This window comes from Pipistrellus kuhlii, unplaced genomic scaffold (genome assembly GCF_014108245.1).
Source record: "Pipistrellus kuhlii isolate mPipKuh1 unplaced genomic scaffold, mPipKuh1.p scaffold_m20_p_14, whole genome shotgun sequence".
NCBI classification, from domain to species: Eukaryota; Metazoa; Chordata; class Mammalia; order Chiroptera; family Vespertilionidae; genus Pipistrellus; species Pipistrellus kuhlii.
The window spans coordinates 5,715,260-5,740,512 of NW_023425449.1; the positions used below are offsets into that span (position 1 = coordinate 5,715,260).

General features: G+C 45.3%; 1 protein-coding gene across 2 annotated transcripts in view; it reads right to left on the reverse strand.

Moving 5' to 3' along the window:
- RUNX1T1 (RUNX1 partner transcriptional co-repressor 1) overlaps window positions 1-25,253 on the reverse strand; it is a 132,978-nt gene that overhangs the window by 88,614 nt on the left and 19,111 nt on the right. Inside the window, exon 1 of one of the 2 annotated variants that reach the window (XM_036437583.2) lies at window positions 15,720-15,875. The exons of the other annotated variant lie outside the window; for it this stretch is intronic. Within the exon in view, the coding sequence (XP_036293476.1) occupies window positions 15,720-15,807 (88 nt within the window). The 5' untranslated portion in view covers window positions 15,808-15,875. Of the gene's footprint in view, window positions 1-15,719; window positions 15,876-25,253 lie in introns of those variants that run through there. 2 annotated transcript variants of the gene reach the window in all.

Here is a 25,253-nt window from a genome sequence, read left to right on the forward strand (position 1 = left end):
TTCTCTCTCTCTCAGAAGTTCCAGAGCTCCAAAGAACAGACAGTAAAAAAAAAAAAAAAAGGCAGAATGATAAGCTAAATGCTGAATAATTCATTCGCCGCCACCCCCAGCCCGTTACCAGTTAACCCTTCTTCTGCCAAGAGAATGACAAGGAGACATTCCCCCTCCCTCCCCTCCCCCCCTCTCCCTCCTCCCTCCTCTAGAAAGGATTCCTCTTCATCTTCCCATCGTGGTGAACTCTCTTCACAACACAAAAATCAGGGACACCAACTTCAAAGCTTGTTTATGGAACTGGAAACCCCAAACAGGGGGGAGATGTATTTGTAAGACTTTGGGTCCGGGACGCCGGCTGATCACGCAGAGCTGAGTACCAGATCCTGCCTTTTGTCAGCGTCCCGGTGACGTGTGTGCACAGATCGCTCTCCAAAAAGCAGGCCCTTCTCCCCTACACACGTGCTTTTAACCCCCGTGATCCCTGCGCTGATCCCTCCGCACACTGTCAGCTCTCTCTCCCCCGGCCCGCCTGGAGGGCCCTCTGGGGAATGAAAACTACATCTTCACTGGAAAACAAGAAGAAGAAGGGGGAAAAAAGGCTTTTCAAAGGCTGAACTGTCCTGTCCTCCTGAGTTTTTAATTTTTTTTATTTTCGCTCACCCTTCAATGCTGATCCGTCTCATGACAACACATGCCCAGCCCAGCACAGTGGACTCTTCCCACGAAGCGTTAATGGACACCATGATACATAAACGCCACGGCTTTGTTACTGGGCTTTATCTGAAGCTGGCTATTCTCCTCCCAGCGGGCCCTCTGCCGTCCTTTGTAAAACATCCTCGCCTGTCTGCCTTGCCTGCTTTTTCCCCCTTACACGCACAAAAAAAATGCCAGGCTGGAGAAAAACACCGTCCTCCTCTCCAGCTCGTCCCCCTCCCACACTGGCACGTCCTTCCCTTCTCGGGTCTGTGTGTGTTGTAACACCAGGGCGGCACGTGGTGGGCCGGATGGAGGCCTCCTCCCGGCTCCCCTTCCCCAGGCCTGTCCCACCCCCTGTCCACTTGCAAACAGCTCTGCCCAGGAGCCTCTGTCAGGCCTGCAAGTTCAAGGGGCATGGCAGCCTGATCGTCCCCTTTAACCCTTGCCATCCCTTCTCAGCCTTCCTCTGCTTACTCTACCCTTCCCGCGTGCTTTTAGGCTTTGTCAGCTCTGTCCCCCCTGCCCCCCACCACCTCCTGGGGGCCTCAAAGAAATCAGAAAGCTCACAGCCAGGGACTCCGACTTCTCCCTACTCCCCATGCCTGCACTTGTGTGCAAGAGTGCACACAGCCTGTTTCAGAGCATACCCACCCACGTGCACACACCCTGCAAACCCTACAAACAAATCGTCTTTAGTCAGCAGCGTCAGTCCCTAAACACTTCTACGCACCCCCCCCCCCCAATTCTGCACCCTAGAAGCGCGGCTGCATCTAGGGAACCCCTCAGAATCCATCACTGCCGGGACAATCTGGGAAAGGGCTGTAACTCATAATGATGGCTCTGTTCTGTCACCGGCGGTATCCTGCACCCTATTTATGGGGCCAATCTTTTTGTTCGTCTTAGTTAGATGTCAGTGGTAATGAGGTTCTGTGTAATGGATTTCGGGGTAGTTAAGCACCAGGCGCAAACATCCTATGACGGAGAGCTTCCCAGCAGGCGTGAGAGTGGTGATCAATTAAGTCCTGCAAAGAAGGGCCTTGCTGGAACCCAGCGTCCTAAACCTGTATGTCTTCACTTAAAAAAAAAAAAAAAAAAGTGTTCTGTTTTTTTTTTTAAAGCCACTCAATGATTTTTTTTTTTAATACTTTTTAACCTGTGCTTGAAAGAAAACATTTTCACAGTGGGACACTTTCATCAATATGCATGGCGAATCCCTTCTGAAATAGAAAATCATACGACAGAAAAATGCATTCAATGTTGGGAAAACTGGCTGATAGCGGTTTTGAAACTAGGTCTTAATATCGGCGCCACTGCAAGCCGCTAAACCACAGCTCAGAAAATGAGACTTCCATGTGCGTGTGATTACGTATCTCTCCTATGTGTAAAAAAGCTTTTTAAGCTGCTATCTGACTGCAGTAATTGCCACTTTAGATTGATCCGCGTCAACAGAGCCTGGGTCCCTGGAGCTTCTCACCTAGAAACCTGCCTGCGGGAGGGGCCTGGCGGAGTGTGTGTGACCGGAGACCAGTCCAGCCTTTCCTCCGGGAACCAGCTGCTGCTTCTTCTGGTTCTATAACCAGGGAGGCAAGCAAAGCCTCAACCCTACTCGGCAGCTCACCTTGAACATGGACACCTGCGTACGTAGTTCTGTGTAGTCACTTAGACAAAAATAACTTCCCCTTTAATAAAACAACAACAACAACAAAACATAGACACATAGGAGCCAAGATCTCTAATGTCCAAACTGTATAATACAAATGGATACTCAATAACATGACAAATGCATGTATGTATGTATGTATGTATGTATGTGAATGGGAGATGGGTGGGGATTTGGAGGTGGGGGGCAGAATCTGAATTGCAAAAGTTTTCTCCAGTACAAAACCCTGCATCACCACTGGAAAAGGTATTTTTTAAAATTAGATATACTCCAAACAATCACAAGGGATAGACACATGGCTGACCTCAAGAAAGCCATGCCAGTAAGCCGTGTCTTTCCATTAAGAACACGGTTTGGCTCGGTGGATAGAGCGTCGGCCTGTGGACTGAAGGGTCCCAGGTTCAATTCCGGTCAAGGGCATGTACCTCGGTTGCGGGCACATCCCCAATAGGGGGTGTGCAAGAGGCAGCTGATGGATGATTCTTTCTCATCGATGTTTCTAACTCTCTATCCCTCTCCCTTCCTCTCTGCAAAAATCAATAAAATATATTTTTTTAAAAATAAAAAAAACACCTGACTTACCAGGAAGGTCTAGCGGCCTATGAAAATCGTCCGCGATTAATGGAAAGCTCTCTACCCAGTGAGGGCCAGACTGGCCTTCCAGCTTCTCCACTTCCTGAAGGTTTTCTCCACTTTCCTCCCTGCTCCTGGCAGGCCTCGCCTCCACACAGCAGGCATGAAGGGAGTTCATTCAAAGGCGCTGCGACCTCATTGATCCTAATTGAAAGCAATACACCCAGACCAACACGTCCCTGCCCCATCTGCTCCGGCCTGCCACCAGCCATTCAGGACGAGAGAATTAATAGTTTCGGATATTCTAACGGACCCCGTAAAGGCGCTCCTGTAAGCGGGGCTGCGTTAACAACGCGGAAAGGGGGGCGATGTGGGTTCAAGTGGAGCCTTTTACCCCGCGCTGCCCGGGACAAAGCCGAAGAAGGCTCATTCTGGCTTCTTACGTGCAAGACTTGAGAAACTGAATGAGGAGGCGCTGGATGGTCAGCCGGAGAGCACTGATGAATGGTCATGAGGGACCCCCTGCTCCCCCTGCCCGCTCCTGGAGGGGAGACTCCGCCCCAAAGTGGCATCCCGGCCTGAAAGGGGTGGACCCCGCGATTTCCACGTCAGACAACTGGCCACCAAACGAGGCTGACACGTTGGAAAATAATGTTTTATGGGCGAGTGGTAACAAATAAAATGGACGCATTAGCTCTGCTTTCAAATTCAAATGGGCTGGATTTGTCCGAGCCCAAAGGGGCTGATTTTCCACCCAGCTGGAGGCTATTAGGGCTTTGCAAAGGCAGCCGCTGGCAGGGCAGACCCACCTCGCTGGGGAGCTGTGGGGGCTGCGAGGGACACGGGGACCCCTCTTTTAGGCCATTTCCTAACTGATGCTCACGGGGACAGTCCGTTAGCTAGACACCGCCGCCCCCCGGAAAAAAAGGCTCATGCATCTGGTTCTGCCCCTGGGAGACATCGGACACTGGACGAAATAAAGGCCATACGTAACGGGTCGTCTCGTGGCAGAGATAAGTCCCATCATGTTGTGTCTACAAGGAAACATAGTTTGTGTGTTCGGTAAGAAGTCAGAGGGATGGGGGGGGGGGGCAGAAAGTTCATTAACGTGTTTCATAAAGGTCAGGGAATGGCTATCGTTATTTAAACTTCTTCCTATACATGTTTGTGGTCAACAACTTACACTCTTTCCCGCTGTTTCCGTCCAATACCTGTTCCTCGGGAAGAAATGACTGGCCAGCAATAGCATGTCCTGGACTGTCAACCAGTCCACAGAAGAGCTCCCAAGAACAGAGACAGGACAGCCATTTAAACAATCTGAAGGGCTGCGCTGGCCGGTGTGGCTCAGTGGATAGAGCATCGGCCTGTGGACTGAAGGGTCCCAGGTTCGATTCTGGTCAAGGGCATGTACCTTGGTTGCGGGCGCATCCCCGGTAGGGGGTGTGCAGGAGGCAGCTGATGGATGTTTCTAACTCTCTAGCCCTCTCCCTTCCTCTCTGTAAAAAAAATCAATAAAATATATATTTTTTAAAAATCTGAAGGGTGTATGAACACTGTGGGGTCAAAGGGTTAGTTAGGGCCCCCCAGGAAGTCTCAGGGCTAGCAGCAAGATGGAATACTGTAAGAGAGAATGTACTAGAGAGAAGAAACTTGTTTTAATACGCCCGCCATCACAGAAGCAGAAAAGCTTCAGTGCTTGGATCATCTGAGAGCTAGTGACAGAGCACCATCCCGCAGGGTACCGTGAAGGACATACAGACATCTGTCCAGGAATCCTGATCTCCAGGGGCAAGTGGCAGGCCCAGAGCTCCAAGTCATGACCCTTCCCTTCACCTGCGACATGTCAAACTGGAGGACCGCGTAGGTCACTTTGATTTCTGTAGCCTCTTCAGTTAATGTATGTGAATAGTGTGATCTGAACTGCAATGTGAAGGTTCCAACCATAACATGTTTTATAAATAATAATAATAATGAAAACCTCAAGTCTCTGTGTTTTTCCATCTTCCATGTGTCAGAATAAAATGTTACAGTATTTCAACCATTTTTCAAGCAACATACTTGATTTTTTTTTTTTTAACTCTGGTTGAAGTTTACTTTTCTGTGTTTCATAGAGAACATTATTTGCTCTACTTTGAACGAGAAGATGTGTATTAGTACATTTAAGAATGCAGGGTACGCTTGTATGTATTTATGCAAAATAATATGTTTAAGATAAATATCACATGCTAGAAAGAAGCTAAATCTATATTTAATTATTATGAATTGTTTCTGACAGTGCCATTGCCGTTGAACTATTATAATGTATTGTGGTTCTTTTCCAACAATGACTTTTTTTTTTTTTAATTTATTGATTTCAGAGAGAAGGGCAAGGGAGAAAGAGAAGAACATCAATGATGAGAGATAATCATTGATCAGCTGCATGCTCCCTACCGGGAATCAAACCTGCAACCCAGGCCTGTGCCCTTGACTGGAATCAAACCCCAGTACCTTCAGTCCACAGACCAACAGTCTATCCACTGAGCCAAACCGGCTAGAGCCCAACAACTACTTTTGATTTTCAATATCTAATAATCAAAAAACAAATTCTACAATGTTATACTAGATCTAACACTTGCCTTGATTGACTGTTTCATTATTTAGATGCAAACTTCAGACCTGCTAATATTATTACCTACAGATTACACCATGTGCCCCAGCAAAGGGTTAAATTATTTTCAAACTTTTAAAGCATAACCCTTCCTTCGGTTATCGACAAGGCTGATCACAGGCTCCGTTCACTCTGTTCCTTCCAACAAAAGCATTTTCCTAAAAAGACCACCTGAGCTGAAACCGGTTTGGCTCAGTGGTAGAGTGTCGGTCTGCGGACTGAAAGGTCCCGGGTTCGATTCCGGTCAGGGGCATGTACATCGGTTGTGGGCACATCCCTGGTAGGGGGTGTGTAGGAGGCAGCTGGTCGATGTTTCTCTCTCATCGACGTTTCTAACTGTCTATCTCTCTCCCTTCCTCTCTGTAAGAAATCAATAAAATATATTTAAAAAATCAATCAATTAATTAATTAAAAGGCCACCTGAGGTATATATACACTGGCATGTAAATCTGCAAACAAGCTGGCATGTATCGCTTCCTCCTACGTTTTTAGGACTTTAAACACCACTAGGGGACTAGAGAGGACACCCTGACTCCACATCCCTCCCAGTCTGACAAGAACCGGGATGCAAGATGAAAAAAACCTTTGTTTCAATGTCACCCCCGCCCCGTCCTGACGAAGGGCGGGTCAGTTTTGTGAAAAAGCGAGGCGGATGGCGTCTGCTCCGCTGAACTTTCCCTCCTCTCCCTCCTCTCCGGGCAGAGCCATCTGGCCGCTGGCCCTGCTGGCCCACAGCCACCCCCCAGGCCCCCCCAGGCCCCCCCACGCTGCGGGCTGGGGGGACGGGCACTGCGGGGCTGGCTGTGACAGACCAGTCCACATTCTCTGCTTGCGGGCCTGCAGCAATAACCGCTACTGGGGCTGTGCGGGACAATTTGGAAGACAATACAAAGGTCTCCACCTCCCTTCCCCAGGAAGACGCTGTCACCTTCAGTCCCAGGGCTGTTCCGGTCGGAAGGAGAGAGAAATACATAAATACACCAACGGGGGACGATAAGGTGACGATAAGGTGATCAAATGGATCCTTAAGATTTCCAAAGGAAGGAATCTGGGTAAGCCTATGGAACAACAGACCGCATCCCCCCTGGACAGCGCTGGGCACCTCTGCCCTGCCTCCTGAGGACACAGCGCTGGGCACCTCTGCCCTGCCTCCTGAGGACACAGCGCTGGGCACTTCTGCCCTGCCTCCTGTGGACACAGCGCTGGGCCCTGCCTCCTGAGGACACAGCTGCCCAGCACTGATGGGCTGAGAGCCTGGGAATTCTAGGAGTACCAGTTGCCCCCCTCCCCCCCAAAAACATTGTGATAATAACCATCACACTTCCACATCGTATATAACAGTCCACGTGTCTTTACAAATGTAAACGCAAAATTGGGCTCATCTGATAACACCTACCATTAAAAATAATGCAACAGTTCCAGGGGTTGAACTTACACATTGTGTTTATTTCCTTTTTTTAAATTTTTCTTCATTTCCCAAATCTTTTTTTTCCCTTTTGTTTTCCAAATGAGCATATTGCATTTTGAACCAGGAAAAAAAAAAATCACAACGAATAAATATTCATGTCAATGCACTGGAAACATTGACCAAAGACATCAATGTTTTGACTTCGACTGGAATTAAACTATTTTACACAGCAACAAAAATAAAACAAAAGATTGATGTTCCTCTAAATGTGTGCAAAGGGTATTCTTTTCATTAACAGGAATGAAAAACACTTTCAACAAAATCCACCAGGTGGAGCTAACACACAGCAATAAAATAAAACTCCCAGAATGTTTTCATCGTATATTTTTTACTGGACTTTTATCTCTAACAAACTCTCCTCTTCTCTCTCTCCAAACTGCGAGCTAGGAGTATCTATGCGCACACATACTAATTTGCCATGTTTATAAACAAATTCAAACTTACTCAAAAAACGATTCTTGGCTACATCATGGGTTCCATCCCAAATTTTCATTCCAAAATGAATGAAAATGCACACATACTAATTTGCCACATCTATCAACAAATTCAAACTTGCTTAAAAGGATTCTTAACAACCATGAATTGATTCCATTATAAATTTTCACTTTCAAATGGATGCTTTCTTTGTTCAAATAACACCCCATACCGTATCCTTGCCTCTATGACAATGTAATTTTTAAAATGAACGTTTCACTCCTGCCCTGCTGGGTGGGTTTCCTCATGCGTGCCTCACCCCGCCCGCCCCAGCAAGGCTGGGCAGAATAGGGTTCGATGATGTCTATTCTGAAACGCTCCCCAACAGTTGTGAAAACTTGCACATCTCAAGTTTATCCCCTTACTCTGTATGGAAGTTTCAATTCCCACTCTTACTTCTTATTCAAATTATTCTTCATTGTAGATACCAAAGTCTCATCAAAGTTCTGGAATACTGTGACTCTTTTTATGTTCTATCAAAACGTCCTGTTTTCATTCCTGCTGGTAAGTTGCCGCAAGTCTGCAATTCCTAAAAGAATTTGGTGTGGCCCTAGCCAGTTTGGCTCAGTGGATAGAGCACTGGCCTGTAGACTGAAGGGTCCCAGGTTCAATTCTCATCAAGGGCAGGTGCCCGGTTGCAGGCTGGATCCCCAGTAGGGGGCGTGCAGGAGGCAGCCGATCAATTATTCTTTCATCATTGATGTTTCTCTCTCTCTCCCTCTCCCTTTCTCTCTGAAATCAATAAAAATATATTTTTAAAAAGGAGAACTTGGTGCTTTCCTTCTCTTTTCTACTAGAGTAATTCACTCCCTCCCACGCTCCCATAGATCTGACTTTTCCTTGCCATTTCACTCTGCACTTATACGCAGGAGCTCAGAACAAGGCACAGACTCGGTCTTCTTGTTCAGATCTTCTTCAACTCCTGATGCCACCTGCAAGCATAACTCCCTCCATTCGCTTTCCAAATCCTCCCGCTCTTCTCCCCTTATCCGCTCTCTGCTGCCAAGTCTCGGTGCTCCACGTGGCGCGAATGTCACTTCCCTTTAGAAAGCTCCAGTGAGCGGGTACCAGGAAAATGATTGGAGCTTAAAAGTGGGGAAACCCCGTCTTTCCGAGGAGGGCACCAGTGAGGAATGTTGACAGTGGCTTAAGAGGTATTTATGTTTTCTTCTCTCATATCGATTCAGAGGTTGAGAAGGAAAATAGAGTGAAAGAAACTCAGCCGGCTGATCCATAAGTAAGCACGCGCATGCCTGAGGACACGCAGAGCCACTTAGCGCAGAACAGACCATGGTGGTGCCGGTCCCCTCACCAGACACACCAAGACACACCAGGCTGATCCAGGTATTTAATGTTCATATACTTTTCACTGGAGGGGTACACAGATATAGCCACTGTGGACCTTGCCTTTAGAAATAGAATACAGAAAGAAGCTTTTAGAATAATTCCTACCAAATTCCTCCCTGCAAAGTCCAATTCCTTTATCGATGCAAAGAATGGGATCAATCCCTGTACCTGGGCAGAGGTACCTACTGCCCTCTCTCCGTGCCCATAGCAACCCCTAGTAACAACGGGACATAGGTATGGATGCCTGGAGCGGCGGTTCTCAACCTGGGGGTCACGACCCTTTTGGGGATCGAACGACCCTTTTTCTGAGGTTGCCTAAGACATCCTGCATATCAGATGTTTACATTACGATCCATAACAGTAGCAAAATTACAGTTATGAAGTAGCACCGAAAATAATGTTATGGCTGGGGGTCAGCAAACAGGAGGAACTGCATTAAAGGGCCGTGGCGTTAGGAAGGTTGGGAACCACTGGCCAAGAGGGTTAATGGTTAATGCCCTTCAGTGTGCATGTCAGAGCCCTAACGAAGGGGCAGAACACAGGGTCACTGCCCATGTCGTCCCGCTTTCCCTTCCCTTTGCGAGAAGCCCACCCCCACCAACATACCCCCTTCCCCTGCCCTGCAGTGCTCCCTTCACCCCCCTTTGGACTTTCAAGCAGCCCACCCAGTGGATCAAGACGCTGACAGGTTTCCTCTGGGTCCATATAACCTCTGGGCTATGCTCTGGGAATCCCCCAAATGGCTCCCTCTCCAAGCACCCCTCAGGTGTATCCTACACCCCCTCCAACCGCCACTCACTGCTCCCAACAGTGCGCCTCCCACCCCAGCAAGCTGCACCCACAGCTGGGCCTGCCCCCAGCAAATGTCCAGGCCGCATTCAATCCCGAGGGGAGAAAAGTAACCCGGCCTTAGAAGTCCTATCACCTTTGTTTCAAGATGGACTATCTTTTTTTTTCTTTTTTTTTAACATATTAATTTTCCAAAACTGCCTCCTAAAAGCCACCTTTAAATTACTGTTTCCATCCTGACCTATTAGAACTATTAGTGAGTCTGAACATCCCCCCCCAAAAAAAACAAAACCAAACCAAAAACCCAGCGCATATAGAACATCATGTAACAAGAATCAGGGAAACAGGAGCCCGTTAACTCAGGCCAGCCCTCCACTGGCTGAGGCCTGTGGCTGTCCACAAAGGCACGGCGCCACGCAAGGCCAGAGTGTGAAAGGAAAGAGCCTCATTTTAGATCCATTTCAACCAAATAAAGACAGTCTGTCAGTGAACCCAGAAGAACAGGGCACAGACTGGCAGGGGCACACACTCACAGGCAGCCTGCTCCTCAGGTAATTACACAAGGAAGCAGGGCTGCTGGGCCTGAGTCTGACCCCAAAGCTGAAGCTCCAGGTTCTGCATATCAACTTCCGCAAGGACTGCCTGGAGCATCAACAGGTCTCCTCTCTCTCTCCCTCTCTCTCTCTCTCTCTCTCTCTCTCTCTCTCTCTCTCTCTCTCTCTCTCTCTCTCATTTCAACCATCCTCCCTGGCGTGCCCCCTCCCTCCCCACCCCACCCCTCCCCAGCTTTCTAAATCTGACCCAGAAGCAAATCCCCCCAACAGAAACAAAAGCATCCACAGAGAGGTCGGGATCTATTTGTAATTTAAAGACACCTCAACACTATTCCCTTCCAAATCTTACAAAGCAAACATACTACCCACACGGCGGGAACTTCGTACAAATTCACACATAACAAATCCACGTAAAGCCTGCATCTTAATCAAGATGAATTATTCAAGGAAACGAATACTGATATAATTATTATTACTGTATTATTATTATTATTATTATTATTATTATTTTTAGCACGTGCTGCTTAATGTGGGATTCTTCAAAATCAAAAAAGCTCCCCGATGCCTAAGTCATTTTGAAAGTCCAGTTCACAAGCTACACACGTGTTGTATTGGGTCATGGATATTGTTCTTTTCAGCTTCCATCAGGAGGCATTACGGTAAGCAAATGGTACCTAGGGTCTGGTGTATGACATGTCTTCAGAAACCTTATTTGAATAACACTCTAAAATATTTCCTGTGTACAAAGAAAGTCACCAATAAAACTCAGGAATAGCCTAAACCGGTTTGGCTCAGTGGATAGAGCGTCGGTCAGCAGACTGAAGGGTCCCAGGTTCGATTCCGGTCAAGGGCTTGAACCTTGGTTGCAGGCACATCCCTGGTGGAGGGTGTGCAGGAGGCAGCTGGTCAATGTATCTCTCTCATCAATGTTTCTAGCTCTCTATCCCTCTCCCTTCCTCTCTGTGAAAAATTAATAAAATATACATTAAAACAACAACAACTCAGGAATATATATTTTAAAAAAATACCCCTTGAAAGATTAAAGGAGAGCTATGGCATATTATATATAGAGACACATGTGTAATATACATGCACACAAAAAAAACACAGATTAGAATCATTCAGAGAATATATCCTTCCTTCACCTCAACATCCAGAGAGTAAAATATTGGCTGGAAGAGAGAGAGACCGAAAGGGAGAGGAACACAAAAGCGTGCCTGCCCGTCTGCGTTCAGCACAAAGGACATTAAAGGAAAACAACTGGCACGCCGCCAAATTCCTATGGAGGCAAAGAGACTCCAATAAATTGATTTCACGCGTCACGTTGACCTGAGCTCAGCGCGCGGGGCCCCGTGAGTGCCGGGCTCCGTGTGGGGCACCCCGTTAGGCTGCCAGCCCCCCGCACGGCCCCGGGGACGGGGAGACACGCAGGGGCTCTGCAAACTGCCCTCTTCCCCAGAAAAGCCACTCTACCCTCTTCCTGGTGACTGTGCCAATACTGAAAGGCGCACAACATCCTCTACATCACCTTCATATATTTAAAAAAAAAAAAAAAAAAAAAGCTTTCTTAGAAATCCAAACGTGGCTTTCGAAGCACATGAGTGTCTATAAACGGGTCCTATGCAAATGCCCCATCCCGGGATACGAACATAAATGCTGCTTTGCAGCCAGTTTACTCTGACCTAGTTGCCTCCAGGAATCTTCTAGGAAACCAGTGGATTGTAGTTGGTTACATATAATCAATTATATATATATATAATTGATTTTTTACAGAGAGGAAGAGAGAGGGAGAGGGAGTCAGAAACATCAACGAGAGAATCATATATCAGCTGCCTCCTACACACCCCCCACCGGGGATGTGCCCGCAACCAAGGTACATGCCCTTGACCGGAATCAAACCTGGGACCTTTCAGTCCACAGACCGACGCTCTATCCACTGAGCCAAACCGGTTTTGGTGTGCTGTTTTTTTTAATGTGTCAAATATTGGCCATCACCCCTGGCTGACCCAAATCTACCCACCCCGCCCAGGACAACAGCCCCAAGCCTCCTTCTGGAGTACCCAGCATCGTGCAAAGATGGGGCACAGTTTAAACGCTGGCGGGAAACAAGAGGGTTCCCCCTTTGGCAGTTCTGGCTGCCCCTCCACAGCACTGCCTCCTGGGCCTCAGGTCGCTCAGGCCTGTCTCCTGGTGACATCCCCCGGGTGTCACACTCTCCGCAGAGACTCAGCAGCCCCTCCAGGCCTTTCTCACTCCCAGCCCGGCCCATTAGAGTCCAGAGTCCTTGGCTTTTCTGCTCCTAAAGGACAGCCCGGGACCCCATGGACTCCAGCTGTTCACCAATTTCAAGAATGTGGTTTCTGTTTTCTACATCCCGGGTCCACTTGAGTCTGAACCTCCTATTTCTATACACCCATTACTGTGACAAAAAGGAGGAAAAATTAGATGGGTAACTTTTCAATGCCACATTTAAAAAAAACAAAAACAAAAACAAAAAAACAACAACTCAACAGTTATAGCCAATACAAATGTGTGTGTGTGTGTGTGTGTGCGCGCGCGCGCATCTTTTTAAAGAATGTATGCATACATGCATGTAGGAAAGAGAGAGAAGAAACTCAACACAGTGTTTCTGATACATGATGCTGACAATTTGGTATTTGCATGTTGTAACAAATACCAGGCATTCGGCTGTTTTAAAATTCATGTCCTTGGCATTCAGTTTTTGCTTTTAATATGGGTCTTTCATGTTGCCAACAGGCCAGATATATACATGCCACGTGGCTAGAAGACAATATGATAGCTATCAAATGGGCTGGGTAAAAACAATGATTCTAGCCCTAGCCGGATTAGTTCAGTGGATAGAGTGTTGGCTGCAGACTGAAGGATTCCGGGTTTGATCCCAGTCAAGGGCACATGCCCAGGTTGTGAGCTTGATCCTCAGGAGGGGGCGTGCAGGAGGCAGCCAATCAGTGATTCTCTCTCATCATTGTTCCCATCGCTCTCTCCCTCTCCCTTCCTCTCTGAAGTCAATAAAAATACATTTAAAATAATTATCAAGCAGTCTCTTCTGATGGAAGATGACAAGAAAATTCTAAAGCAGGAGTGGTGGTGGTTATTACTAGTTTCTCTCTTTATAATAAGATAATCTTTATATTCTAGATCTTTGAAATCTAATCAACAGAGCTTTGCATTCTCAGGAAATTAATGTTTAGTAACAATAATACATAAGGTAGGAAAATAGAAGCAGAGGTAAGAAATGTCTTGACTACTTATTAAAATTGAAATTCCCGCTGAAACCAGTTTGGCTCAGTGAATAGAGCATCGGCCTGTGAACTAAACGGTCCCAGGTTCGATTCCGGTCAAGGGCATGTACCTTGGTTGCGAACACAACCCCAGTAGGGGGTGTGCAGGAGGCAGCTGATCGATGTTTCTCTTTCATCGATGTTTCTGACTCTCTCTCTCTCTCTTTTCCCTTCTGCAAACTATCAATAAAATATATTTTAAAAATCAATAAATAAAATAAAATAAAATTGAATTCCCTACCTTCTCTTTTGAATCTGTCTCTCTCTAACTGCAGGAGAAGACCATCATAACATGACGAAGGGGCAGGAAAGAGTGAGAAATACGGAGAAGCTAAAGGGTGACATAGGCTGCCTGGAAGGAGTCTGTAGCTGCACGAGGAAATGTCTCCTTGCTCTGGTCTTTCAGAAGCAGAAACACCCTCCCTGGCCAGGCCTTCCCGAGAGCTTTGAGAACAAGCCAGGAAGTCTGTGTTAAGAGCTGTGAGAGTAGATGTTGTGGGGTGCCCACCAGCAGTGGTGTTTCCAGAACACTAGCCCCAAATGGGCAATCTTCTGCCACCCTCTTTTCATATAGAGACGGGCAAGTCATAGAACTTCAGAGTCTATCCCCACAATCCAGTCCCCAAATCGCTTCCCAGTTACTAGAGTGCCAGCCAGCAGCACGAACGTGTTTCTTAGCTCTCTGGTTTTCCTTGCCGGTTGATCCTTTTATTTATTTATTTTTAATTTTTAATTTCAAAGAGGAAGAGAGAGAGAAACATCAATGATGAGAGGGAATCCTTGATAGGCTGTCTCCTGCATGCCCCCTGCTGGGGATCGAGCCTGCAATCCCAAGCATGTGTCCTTGGCCAGAATCGAACCTGGAGCCCTTCAGTCCGCAGGCCGATGCTCTAGGGCAGCGTTTTTCAACCGCTGTTCCGCGGCACACTAGTGTGCCGCGAGATGTTGCCTGGTGTGCCGTAGGTGCAGACAAGACAAGAATTTTATAATTTTTCACTATTTTGTTTACTTAATATTTCATAATAAAGTAATTATAAAATACTTTCTTTGTGTTTATTTGATTACTATTCAAGAGAATTACTTTATATATAGTCAATATAGGCACAGAGTTAAATTTTTTAACATTTTCTAATGGTGGTGTGCCTCATGATTTTTTTCATGAAACAAGTGTGCCTTTGCCCAAAAAAGGTTGAAAAACACTGCTCTAGGGGTGCCGAACTCAATCAGAGAAGGGGCCAAAATCTAAAATCCAGCCTAAATCGCGGGCCGAATGGTTTACTGAACAGTCATAAACTGTCATTGTGATGGAAACGCAGCGGAGTGCAGTGATGACAGCGCTGTGCGGGCCACATTGCAAGGCCTGGCGGGATGGATTTGGCCCGCGGGCCTTGTGTTTGACACATGTGCTCTATCCGCTGAGCCAAACCGGCTAGGGCTCTTGGTGGTTGATCCTTATTCATCTGTGCCTCTGTACAAGCCCCCCAAATCTGAAACAGAGCTGGCCGTAGGAGTCATCCACTCCCTAGAATCCATCATTCAGAAACCTCTTAATTTTTCAATGCTGCGGACCTTCGGAAGTCTCTCTCTAAATGGCATCACACTTAGTTTATATTTGCTGTCTTCCTAAAGTTAGCTATCATTCTTTTCCTTTTTAATGTGCCTTCTGACATGAATTCTGCTTAGGAAGTTATATTTGGCCAAAACATGGTTGTTATTGTTTTTAATCCAAATCAATAAGAAGTAATAAATTGAAAAGCACTTATTCTCCTCTTTCGTCAACAAACTATTTCTGAAAACACCGTCTCTCGTTACAATAAACACAGAAATCATGGCATGGCTTTTCCTCTTTAACTCCAAGTACTGCTCAGCGTATAGCAGCCGGGTTATGGAACATGGCACGAAGCACCACACAGCAAAAAGAGGGCGAAAGAAAGAGAGTACATGGCCATTTGGTAGCTTCAGACCCAGAGCTATCAAACAAGGGCTCCCCCAGCTAGGCTGACTGACCCAAACCCACAGCCCAAAATCTCAAAAAGAAATGACTAAAATACATAATACAATTTCGTTACCAACAGGCAGTAGCAGAAATAGAGAAAAGAAAAAAAAACCTTCACAATTATAATGTACTGGTGAGAAATAACAGGTTGCTTTTTTTTTTTTTTTTTTTTTGGCACTTAAGAAAATTGCAAAATCAAAACATTTCTCTGTTCCTTACCTTGACAATATTCAAAGCTCCCCTTTTTCCGGCAGTCACCTATTACTAAGCTCAGTGCTCTCCAAGTGTTGCTTTTGACAGATACCATGCTCCACCAATCGCTCTGCTAATCTCCTCTCTCCTTTTCTGACTGGGGCAGATTCTATGTTCAACAACAAAGGGGGGGGGGAGGGACAAAAACGCATATATCACAACCAGTCTGAAGTAGCACCCATCTGCTTATCCTATATAATAAAAGGCTAATATGCAAATCGACTGAACTGCTGAATGACCAGTTGCTATGACATGCACTGACCACCAGGGGGCAAACGCTCAGCGCATGTGGTCAGTGTGCTCCCACATGGGGAGCGCCACTCAGCCAGAAGCTGGGCTCACAGCTGGCGAGTGTAGCTGTGGTGGTGGGAGCCTCTCCCGCCTCTGTGGCAGCACTAAGGATGTCTAATGGGGAGCAAGCTTAAACCTTCAGTCAGACATCTTCCAAGGGCTGAGGGACCTCCCCCGCCCCCCCCCCCTGGAGTGCACAAATTTCATGCACTGGGCCTCTAATAAGATAATACTAGACCAGTGTGTTAGTTTGTTTCTTAAGAAATAGATACAAGCTCTTCGAAGTTTTGGAAGGTACCGAAATAATCCCCATGTTCTCAATCCTCATAGTGACTTGCTCTAAAGGAGTCTTAATTCTCCAATCCTCTGGCTCAAAGCTAGATACAGTCTGAATCTGACAATTCCTCTTTCCTTAAATTGGTATTAAAACATACGTACATCAATACCTTAAAAGAATGTCAGATCTTCCCTGCTTTGATAAAAAGTGAAATGAAATAATCTGTCAGATATTATGGTTTATTTAGAAAATGCTTGGAGACATGTGTTGCCACTTTTTTTTTTTTTTTTGGAATTTTACATGCAAGTAACATCCTGTCTAAAACAAAGTGGTGTTTCCCTGTTCTGAAATTTAAATATTGGCATTAGTAGCTAAAATGGTCTGAAACTACTAATAACAGTAATGTATGAGCTGTATGTAATTAGCTAGTTTAAATATATTAGTCACGATTATTGGTGAATTGTTTTACCAAATGAACAAATTCATATCACATTTACTTTTCCGAGAGTGATTCTAATATTCTAATTTTCCCTGCTTCATTAGAAAGATTTAGAATTCACTCATTTATCCTCAAATATTTACTGAGTGCCTATTACTCACTTTTGCCATTACGAACACTACTATGAGTAGAAAAGGTATCACTATTCAGTTCATATAATCTATGAAGTAGAAACCTAGCACAATCATATGCACATAAGGTAGGAATTAAATAAGTGAAAAAACAAAGATTTATAGCAGTCTCAAAAAGTATTACGAAGGCTGTTGCTGTTATTTTTAAGAGATCAAATTACTTCCTTGAGATTTAAAGTGGTGAATATATTCTGATGTATATAAACAAGCAGATTTTTTTTTTTTAAATCAATACCCTGTTGAATACCAGAGGGAAGGCTGGGGTGAGTGGATGGATGGGAACAGATCAACCAAAGAACTTGTATGAGTATATGCATAACCCATGGGCACAGACAATAGGGTGGTGAAGGCCTGGGTGGAGGGGGAGAGAGAGCTTCAAGGGTTAATGGGGTGGGGGAGGGGTATATCTGTAATACTTTCAATACATTATGACTCTGCAATCAGTTTCTCTTTTTTTAGAGTAAAAAATCCTAACATTAATTTGTACATATTCTTGTGAATTCCGAATGCGATAAAACACAGGAAAGTACAGATTATCACTGTCTTGTGTCAGGTCTTGCTTGACTTTCACCATCTCCATTGAAAGTCAGTTGTTTCTCATTCATTATGGCAAGAAATCAAATAAGCAAATGTTTACCAATACTAGGTACTTCTTAATTGGGCATTATCTTGAAGCTCGACAAAGATAATTAAAGAAAATTAGCTGAAACTGGGAAACGTTTAGTTTACCACGAAACCTAATAATTTCATTCACAAATGATAAAGCAAAACTTTCAGTAAGTAAGCGACCACAATGCATAGACACACATACACACACGTATAAATACGCAAATACTGGGGGTCCAGAGGGGGTGCCAGGAAGGGAGATTGGAAGTAAATACCTCTAGATGTTAAATATGATTATTTCTGGAAATGAGTCATTCTCTGGGCAACCCTATTATTCCCAGGGTTTCCATTCCAAGGGGAAAAGTAATGTAAAGGGGACGAACAAGTATGAGAGGGGGAATGAGCATGGATACTTTTCTTAGCTTCAGTCACCATAGCTGATGTGTGTGCTTCAGCAGCCATCAGCAGGAGATGTGAGAGCCTGAGAAAGTGGGTCATGACTGTAGGCAACAGCTCACAGTCTCCACGGAGCACATGAAGGAGGCCAGGCGCAGTCACATCCCACAGGGTCTCTTTCTTCCTTCGCATGCCTGCTACACACCAGACTCATGTCTGCGCCCATTAATAAAACATGGTGGAGTGGCTCTCAGTGTACTATACAGGTGAACATCCTTTAAGGGAAGGCGGGGGATGTGTGGGAGGGAGGTAATCAACCAAGGACCTTGTATGCATATATGCATGGCCATGGACAGACAATGGGGCTGAGGGGGTGGGGAGGCACAGACTGGAGCAGGTCAATGAGGTGGGGCAGGCTGGAGGGAGTTAATGGGGACGGGAAGAGGACATATGTAATACTTTCGACAAGAAAGAATTATATATATACATACATACATACATACATACATACATACATACATAAATGTCTCATTATAAATGATCCTCCAAGAGAGAATATACTGCTCTCACTTTTTAACTTTACTTGTGTCAATTTTAATCCGAGTATGCTGAGGTGAATAGAGAAAAGCTGGCAGGGGAGATAGTGTTAGGAAATATTTTAAATGTCCACGTCTATAAATTCTTACATGCGAGCACAGTGTACAAACATACATTCAAAGTCTACACGATGCAAACTTCAGGTTACTCATGAGAATTTTCCTCACTTAACTGTTTGATATATAGAACGAATTATATCACAATCAACAGGGTAATTCAAGAAAAGGGGGAGTTTAGATTTTTCCAAATAATAAAGTTGGAGTCTTGTGTGGGAGCCTTATACAGCCAACACATGAAATGGTCTTCCAATCTGAACTCACAGAATGAGAAATGGCCATGAGCATAGGAAGTACACATCCAGATATTTGTGATACTCATTCCACCCCCCAAGTCTGTGTGTGTCACATGCAAATGACAGTAAACGCCTCTTTTCTTCGGTAATTGCTTTACTAGGAGGCTCAGCCCTCCCATTTGTAAAACCTCATTATGAGGGGAACAGGCTGAGAAACGTTTAAGAGCTAAAACTACACAGAGTGTAGAATGCTTCAAACAATTTGTAGTTCTACAAGTGCGTTATTAAAAAAGGCTCAACATGTTATATTACCATGGAAATTGTGGAAAACATACATTCCCAAACAAATATTACTTTTTCTCCATGGTATGAAGTAATGAAAACCACATGTGCAGATCTGCGATCCATGCAGTAGTCTGGGCTGCAGCTAATAGAAAATACAGAAAGTGAGCTCTGCTTTATAAAAGATTCTTGTTACAGAAATATAATGTGAAAACCAGATGCAGACAGAAAACCTTCATCACAGATGGGAATGTAATCACTGGCACTCCAGAGTGCTTTTTTTGATCAATTTTAACCATACGCACAATGTATTTATTTTTCTAAGGAATGCAATAACGTGAGAGAACCTTCTATTTGAATTCAGTTAACCTCATATTTATAATGCTTTTATCTGACTCCCCCATCCCTTCCGTGTGTACACGGAGCCAAGGTTTTAAAAGGAAGAGTCGCGGGCCTTGGCAAGCCATTCTTGTATCAGTTTATCTTTCAAAAATGTTAATAGGAATAAAGACTACACACACCAGAATCAACCTCAACAGAAAGCACGTGCAGTTCCTCATTACTGGGTTTTTCAATCATGGCCAAACACACTTCTCTAGAAAATTCTATCAACACGTGGGGAAATTTCTCTTTCAGTAAATGACAGTGTTCCAAACATGAGCCTTTAGACACACCTCTTTTTATCAATGAGCCTGGCCTGGATCAAACCTTAACTCTAACTTTCCTCTTTCTTTTCATAAAAACTGTACAGTAGAAATACTGTTCTTTTTTACATTAGTAAAAACACTATTAGCTTTTGGTTCCGAGGAGAATGGCCACAAAAGGAGCATTATGTCCTATCGAACTTAGAGAACATTACCTTAGGGATTGTAGCTTACCTTTGTTAAGTCTTCATGATCTCATTTATAGGACAATTAGAGGCCCAGTGTGCGAATTCATGCACCAGTGGGGTCCCTCTACCTGGCCTGCAGGATCGGGCTGAAACCGGCTCTCCCACATCCCCTGAGGGATTCCAGATTGCAAGAGGGCACAGGCCAGGCTGACAAACCCCACCAGCAAGTGATTGGGGCAGGAAAGGGACAAGGGAGGTTGGCCAGCTAGGGAGGGACCACAGGAGGACACCAAGGTGTGTCCTGCCAGTCTCACTCAGTTCTGGAGCCCAGCAGCAAGCTAACCTACCAGTTGGAGCGTCTTCCCCCTGGTGGTCAGTGCATGTCATAGTGAGCAGTTGAGTGGCCTTAGCATATCATTAGCATATTACACTTTGATTGGTTGAATGGACGACCAGACAACCGGACACTTAGCATATTGGGCTTTTATTATATTGGATTCTCCTATATCCCCAATATGAATTAGTCCACTGAGCACCATGTCTGGCTCACTTGAGGACTACACTCAACTTCCAACAGGAAGTGATTGGGACATTATTGCTTGAGTGTCCTCATCATAGACCGCATGAACTAAACTTCAATGTCCCAACTCGTTTCCATGACTACACTCACCCAAATTTTTCTCCGCTCTTCTACCTCTTAATATATATGCAAAGAAACACACAATACTGCCCAGCCAGCATGACTCATTGGTTAAGCATCGACCTATGAACCAATGCTCGGTTCCTAGGAGGTCATGCTCCATTCCTGCCTGGTCAGGGCACATGCCTGAGTTGGGGCTTGATAGCCAGTGTGAGGTGTGCATGAGGCAGCCAATCGATGATTCTCTCTCATATTGATGTTTCTATCTCTCTTCCCCTCTCCCTTCCTCTCTAACATCAATAAACATCTCTCTATATAAAAGGCTAATATGCTAAGTATCCAACCATCTGACTGGTTGCTATGATACGCACTGACTACCAGGGGACAGATGCTCAACACAGGAGCTGCCGAGCTGCAGTGAGTTAGCAGCGGCAGTTCTTAGGTGACGCACCCCGAAACCAGAGAGGAGGGAACCCAATTCCTGTGCGATTCCACCATAGGCCATGGGTTATGTTGTTGCTGGGGCACTGTAGGCCCCGAATCTGGTTTACTGCACACTTGTGTTTATGTTCCATGTCCTGTAGAACAGCAACTTTGCAGAGTGCCCTCTTGCACTCCGGGACCCCTTGGGGGATGTTGGAGGGCCGGTTTCGGCCCCATCCCCACAGACAGGCCAAAGGACCCCACCAGCCGGAGGGACCCCGGCAAACTCTGCAGACATCGGGGTGAGGGACTATGGGAGGTTGGCTCCCAGGCACGTCTGGCCCATCTCACCCAGTCACACCCCTCCAGCCACCTTCTAATTAATTTCCTCTCAATGTGCATGAATCCGTGCACCGGGTCACTAGTATTTTTCTTTAAAAAAAGAAAGAACCACAGTCCTTATTCTTTCTGACACCCAAGACCCTCCATACAGTGGCACTAACTGACAGCTTTCAGCCTCCCATCCACCTGTGCCCTTCCAAGATGCAGCTCTCTGGTGGATAAACCCCACAGAATGTATCTTCCATCTTCATAGCTTTGTCCGCTGACCCTTTACACAGACTTTTGCATGGCCAGCTCCTGCTTAACACTCAGGTTTCTCTCGAGTCACTTCCCAGAGGTGATTTTTCCAATGACCCAAAATAAAGATTCACCAGGGCAACAGCACACCCATCATTCTCTCTGACAGTGTTTTTATTGCAGTCATTGTGTTTAACACTAAGTAGAATACTTTCATCAACATCTTTATTATCTGTCTCCCTCCCCCACCACTAAACAGTAAGCTCTATGGGAGCAGGGTCTTGCCGTCTTTGCTCATTCCTCCATCCTCCATACTTAGAAATGTTCTTGGCACATACAAAGAATAAAACATGGCCATAGCTGGTTTGGTTCAGTAGAGAAGCATCAGCCTGTGAACTGAAGGGTCCCGGTTTGATTCCGGTCAAGGGCACATGCCCAGGTTGTGGGCTCCATTGCCAGTAGAAGGCGTGCAGGAGGTAGATGATCAATGATTCTCTCATCATTGATGCTTCTATCTCTCTCTCCCTCTCTGTTCCTACACATACACACACACACACACACATACGTGTGTGTGTGTGTGTGTGTGTGTATGAAACCACAGCATAAGTCCATATCCATACAACCTTCAAGGTGTAAATGCACTCCGGTAGTTTTTATGTATAGTCTTTTCTCCCACTGGAGTTTACCAACTGAGATTCCTGTTGTAGGAAAGACATCTCATCTCATTCTCTGTACATCTTCAGACCCTTTCTCAATGCACTCATTCACAAAAAAGATTTGTTTATTCCACAGTGTTCATACCAAGTGCCTAGCACAGTAGCTGGCTCATAGAAAGTATCTACACATCATTATACACTAAATGAACAAAGAAATAAATGAAAGCCAAACATTATCTAATTTTTCTTAGCCCCTTCATTTTATTGAAATAAAGCATTATTTTTAAATCCCTCAAATATTATTATTATTATTATTTTAATCCTCACCCAAGAATATTTTTCTCATTGATTTTTAGAGAGAGTGGAAGTGAGAGGGAGAAACAGAAACACTGATGTGAGAGAGACACATCAATTGGTTGCCTCCCACATGCCCCCCTGACCAGGGCTAGGAGCCTGCAACCGAGGTATGCGCCCTTGACTGGAATCGAACCCGGGACCATTCAGTCCTCAGACCAATGCTCTATCCGCTGAGCCAAACCATCTAGGGTAGGGGTGTCGAACTCAATCAGAGAAGGGGCCAAAATCTAAAATCCAGCCTAAATCGCGGGCCGAATGGTTTACTGAACAGTCATAAACTGTCATTGTGATGGAAACGCAGCGGAGTGCAGTGATGACAGCGCGGTGCGGGCCACATTGCAAGGCCTGGCGGGACGGATTTGGCCCGCGGGCCTTGTGTTTGACACATGTGATCTAGGGCCTCAAATATTATTTTTAAAAATAAGAAGATAGTGACCAATCTGATTTATTTTTAGTCAAATCAACAATGCATATATCCAATAAGTTAACAGACCAAGCAATTAAAAAATAGTAGAAAGCTCTTAAATATCTCCTCTGTTACATACACAATTGAATTTTCAAGAAATAAAAGAACCTAAAATGACTACAGCCTACCCACACTGACCACGCCGAAGCCCCCTACGTGCGTGCTCTGGCTGGAATGGAATCTCGGCTCTTACACTTATCAGGTATTTGACCTTGGACATGTCACTTCACACCTCTAACCTTCAAAATAAATCAGTATAGTAGGATAATAATACCTTCCCGGGATGACCCGGAGATAAGAGAAAATACTTATAAAGTGCCTATCACAGTGCCCCCAGTTCAAGTGCTTTTTATCCAAGTGCTGGTTCCTATCATTTAATAGCAGAAAGGTGGCAGTACCTATACTAACAATATAGTTTAAAGCATTAAAATAAAAGCATTAGGTCACTATTCAAAAATGATCTAGTGCAATCCTAAGCTTTTCCTTTCTTAAAGCCACAGCTACACTATTAGCAATAAAAATACTATCAGACAACAATACAAAAATGTGAGGAATGAAGCAGCAGGTCCTAAACATTTTGCAGTGTAAAAAAAAAGAGAGGAAAAAGCCACAAGCTAATATTCTGTGACACACATTTTATTGTCCTCATCTAATTTCATCTGTGGAAGAGCATCGTGAGGGGAGAAGAGAAGAGAGAAGTAGTTATTTCCGAAGGCTGGCTTCTCTAAATAAAGGCATCTGCTCCGTGCCGGCGTCTTTCACATGAGAGGAAAACGGGACTTCGAAAGTATCTGCATCCATGATGGATGGGCACACACCTCCCCCCAAAAAAGACAATTGTCCAACTGCAAACATGGTCTGCTTGCTGCTGCATCTACCTCTTTTCCTTCCCCCCCTTTCCTCGCCCCCCCTTCCCCCCCCCCCCGCAGAAATGCATAACAATGCAGTATTCCTGTATACTCCAGCGGCAGCTTTTCCAAGTGCAGTGAGAAGTCCTGATGACTTCATTTAGCTTTAGTCTAGTCCCACTGCAGCCCATGTGCGGGCCCTGGGCAAGGGGAAATTCCCAGGTGGTGGCATTTCAAGACTTTCAGGGGAGCAGCAGGGAGCCCTGGAGCAGAGAAGCTGGGAGTAAAAACGTCTAGGTTCAGAGAACCTCGAGGGCTGATTTACAAAAGGACCTCATTCATTCCCAGGTGAGTGAGACAATACGTGCGCCTCCATGAAGGCCTCTCCCTGTGCACATCTGTCTGAACCTCTCCCTGTGCACATCTGTCTGAACTGAACACCGGCTGCCTTTCTGAAATCACCTCTCCAAATGCAAATGCTAACAGTGAGACCATATAGCCACTTCCACTTCTGGAGTCACAGGGCCTGGGGGTGAAATGGCCTGTCAGGCTGTCCACAGCCATCCCTGATTCATTAGGCAGCAGAGCATGTGGGACTCCCACACAGTGTCCAAAAAGACAAGGCTGGCCCTAACCAGTTTGGTTCAGTGGATAGAGCATCGGCCTGCGGACTGAAAGGTCCCAGGTTCGATTCTGGTCAAGGGCATGTACCTTGGTTGTGGGCACATCCCCAGTAGGAGGTGTGCAGGAGGCAGCTGATCGATGTTTCTCTGTCATTGATGTTCCTAACTCTCTATCCCTCTTCCTTCCTCTCTGCAAAAAACACAATTGTGTGTGTGTGTGTGTGTGTGTGTGTGTGTGTGTGTGTGTGTATATATATATATATATATATATATATATATATATATTTATTTATATTTATATTTATATATATATATATATATATATATATATATATATATATATATATATATATTTATTTATTTATTTATTTTTTTAAGACAAGGTTGGGTGGGGAAGGAGTGGAGACGGAGGTAGAGGAGAATGCTGGATGGGCAGTGCTCAGCCTGGGAAGGTGCCCAAAATCAGATCTGTCTGTCCAAGAGGGAAGGGAAGGGGGTCCTGCCAGCTATGGGATGACCTGGCTGCCTCTGGCAGAGGACAAACTGGGAGCCACAGAACTGATTTTTAGTCTCATTGGGTCCCTGATCAAAGGGACAGTTCTAAGTCATAAACGTGTCCACGCACACAATATTTTGCTTACAATTCTCAGGGAGACCATACTTTATAAAAATCTCACCTGCGCACTTCAGGGCAAAAAATAAAAAT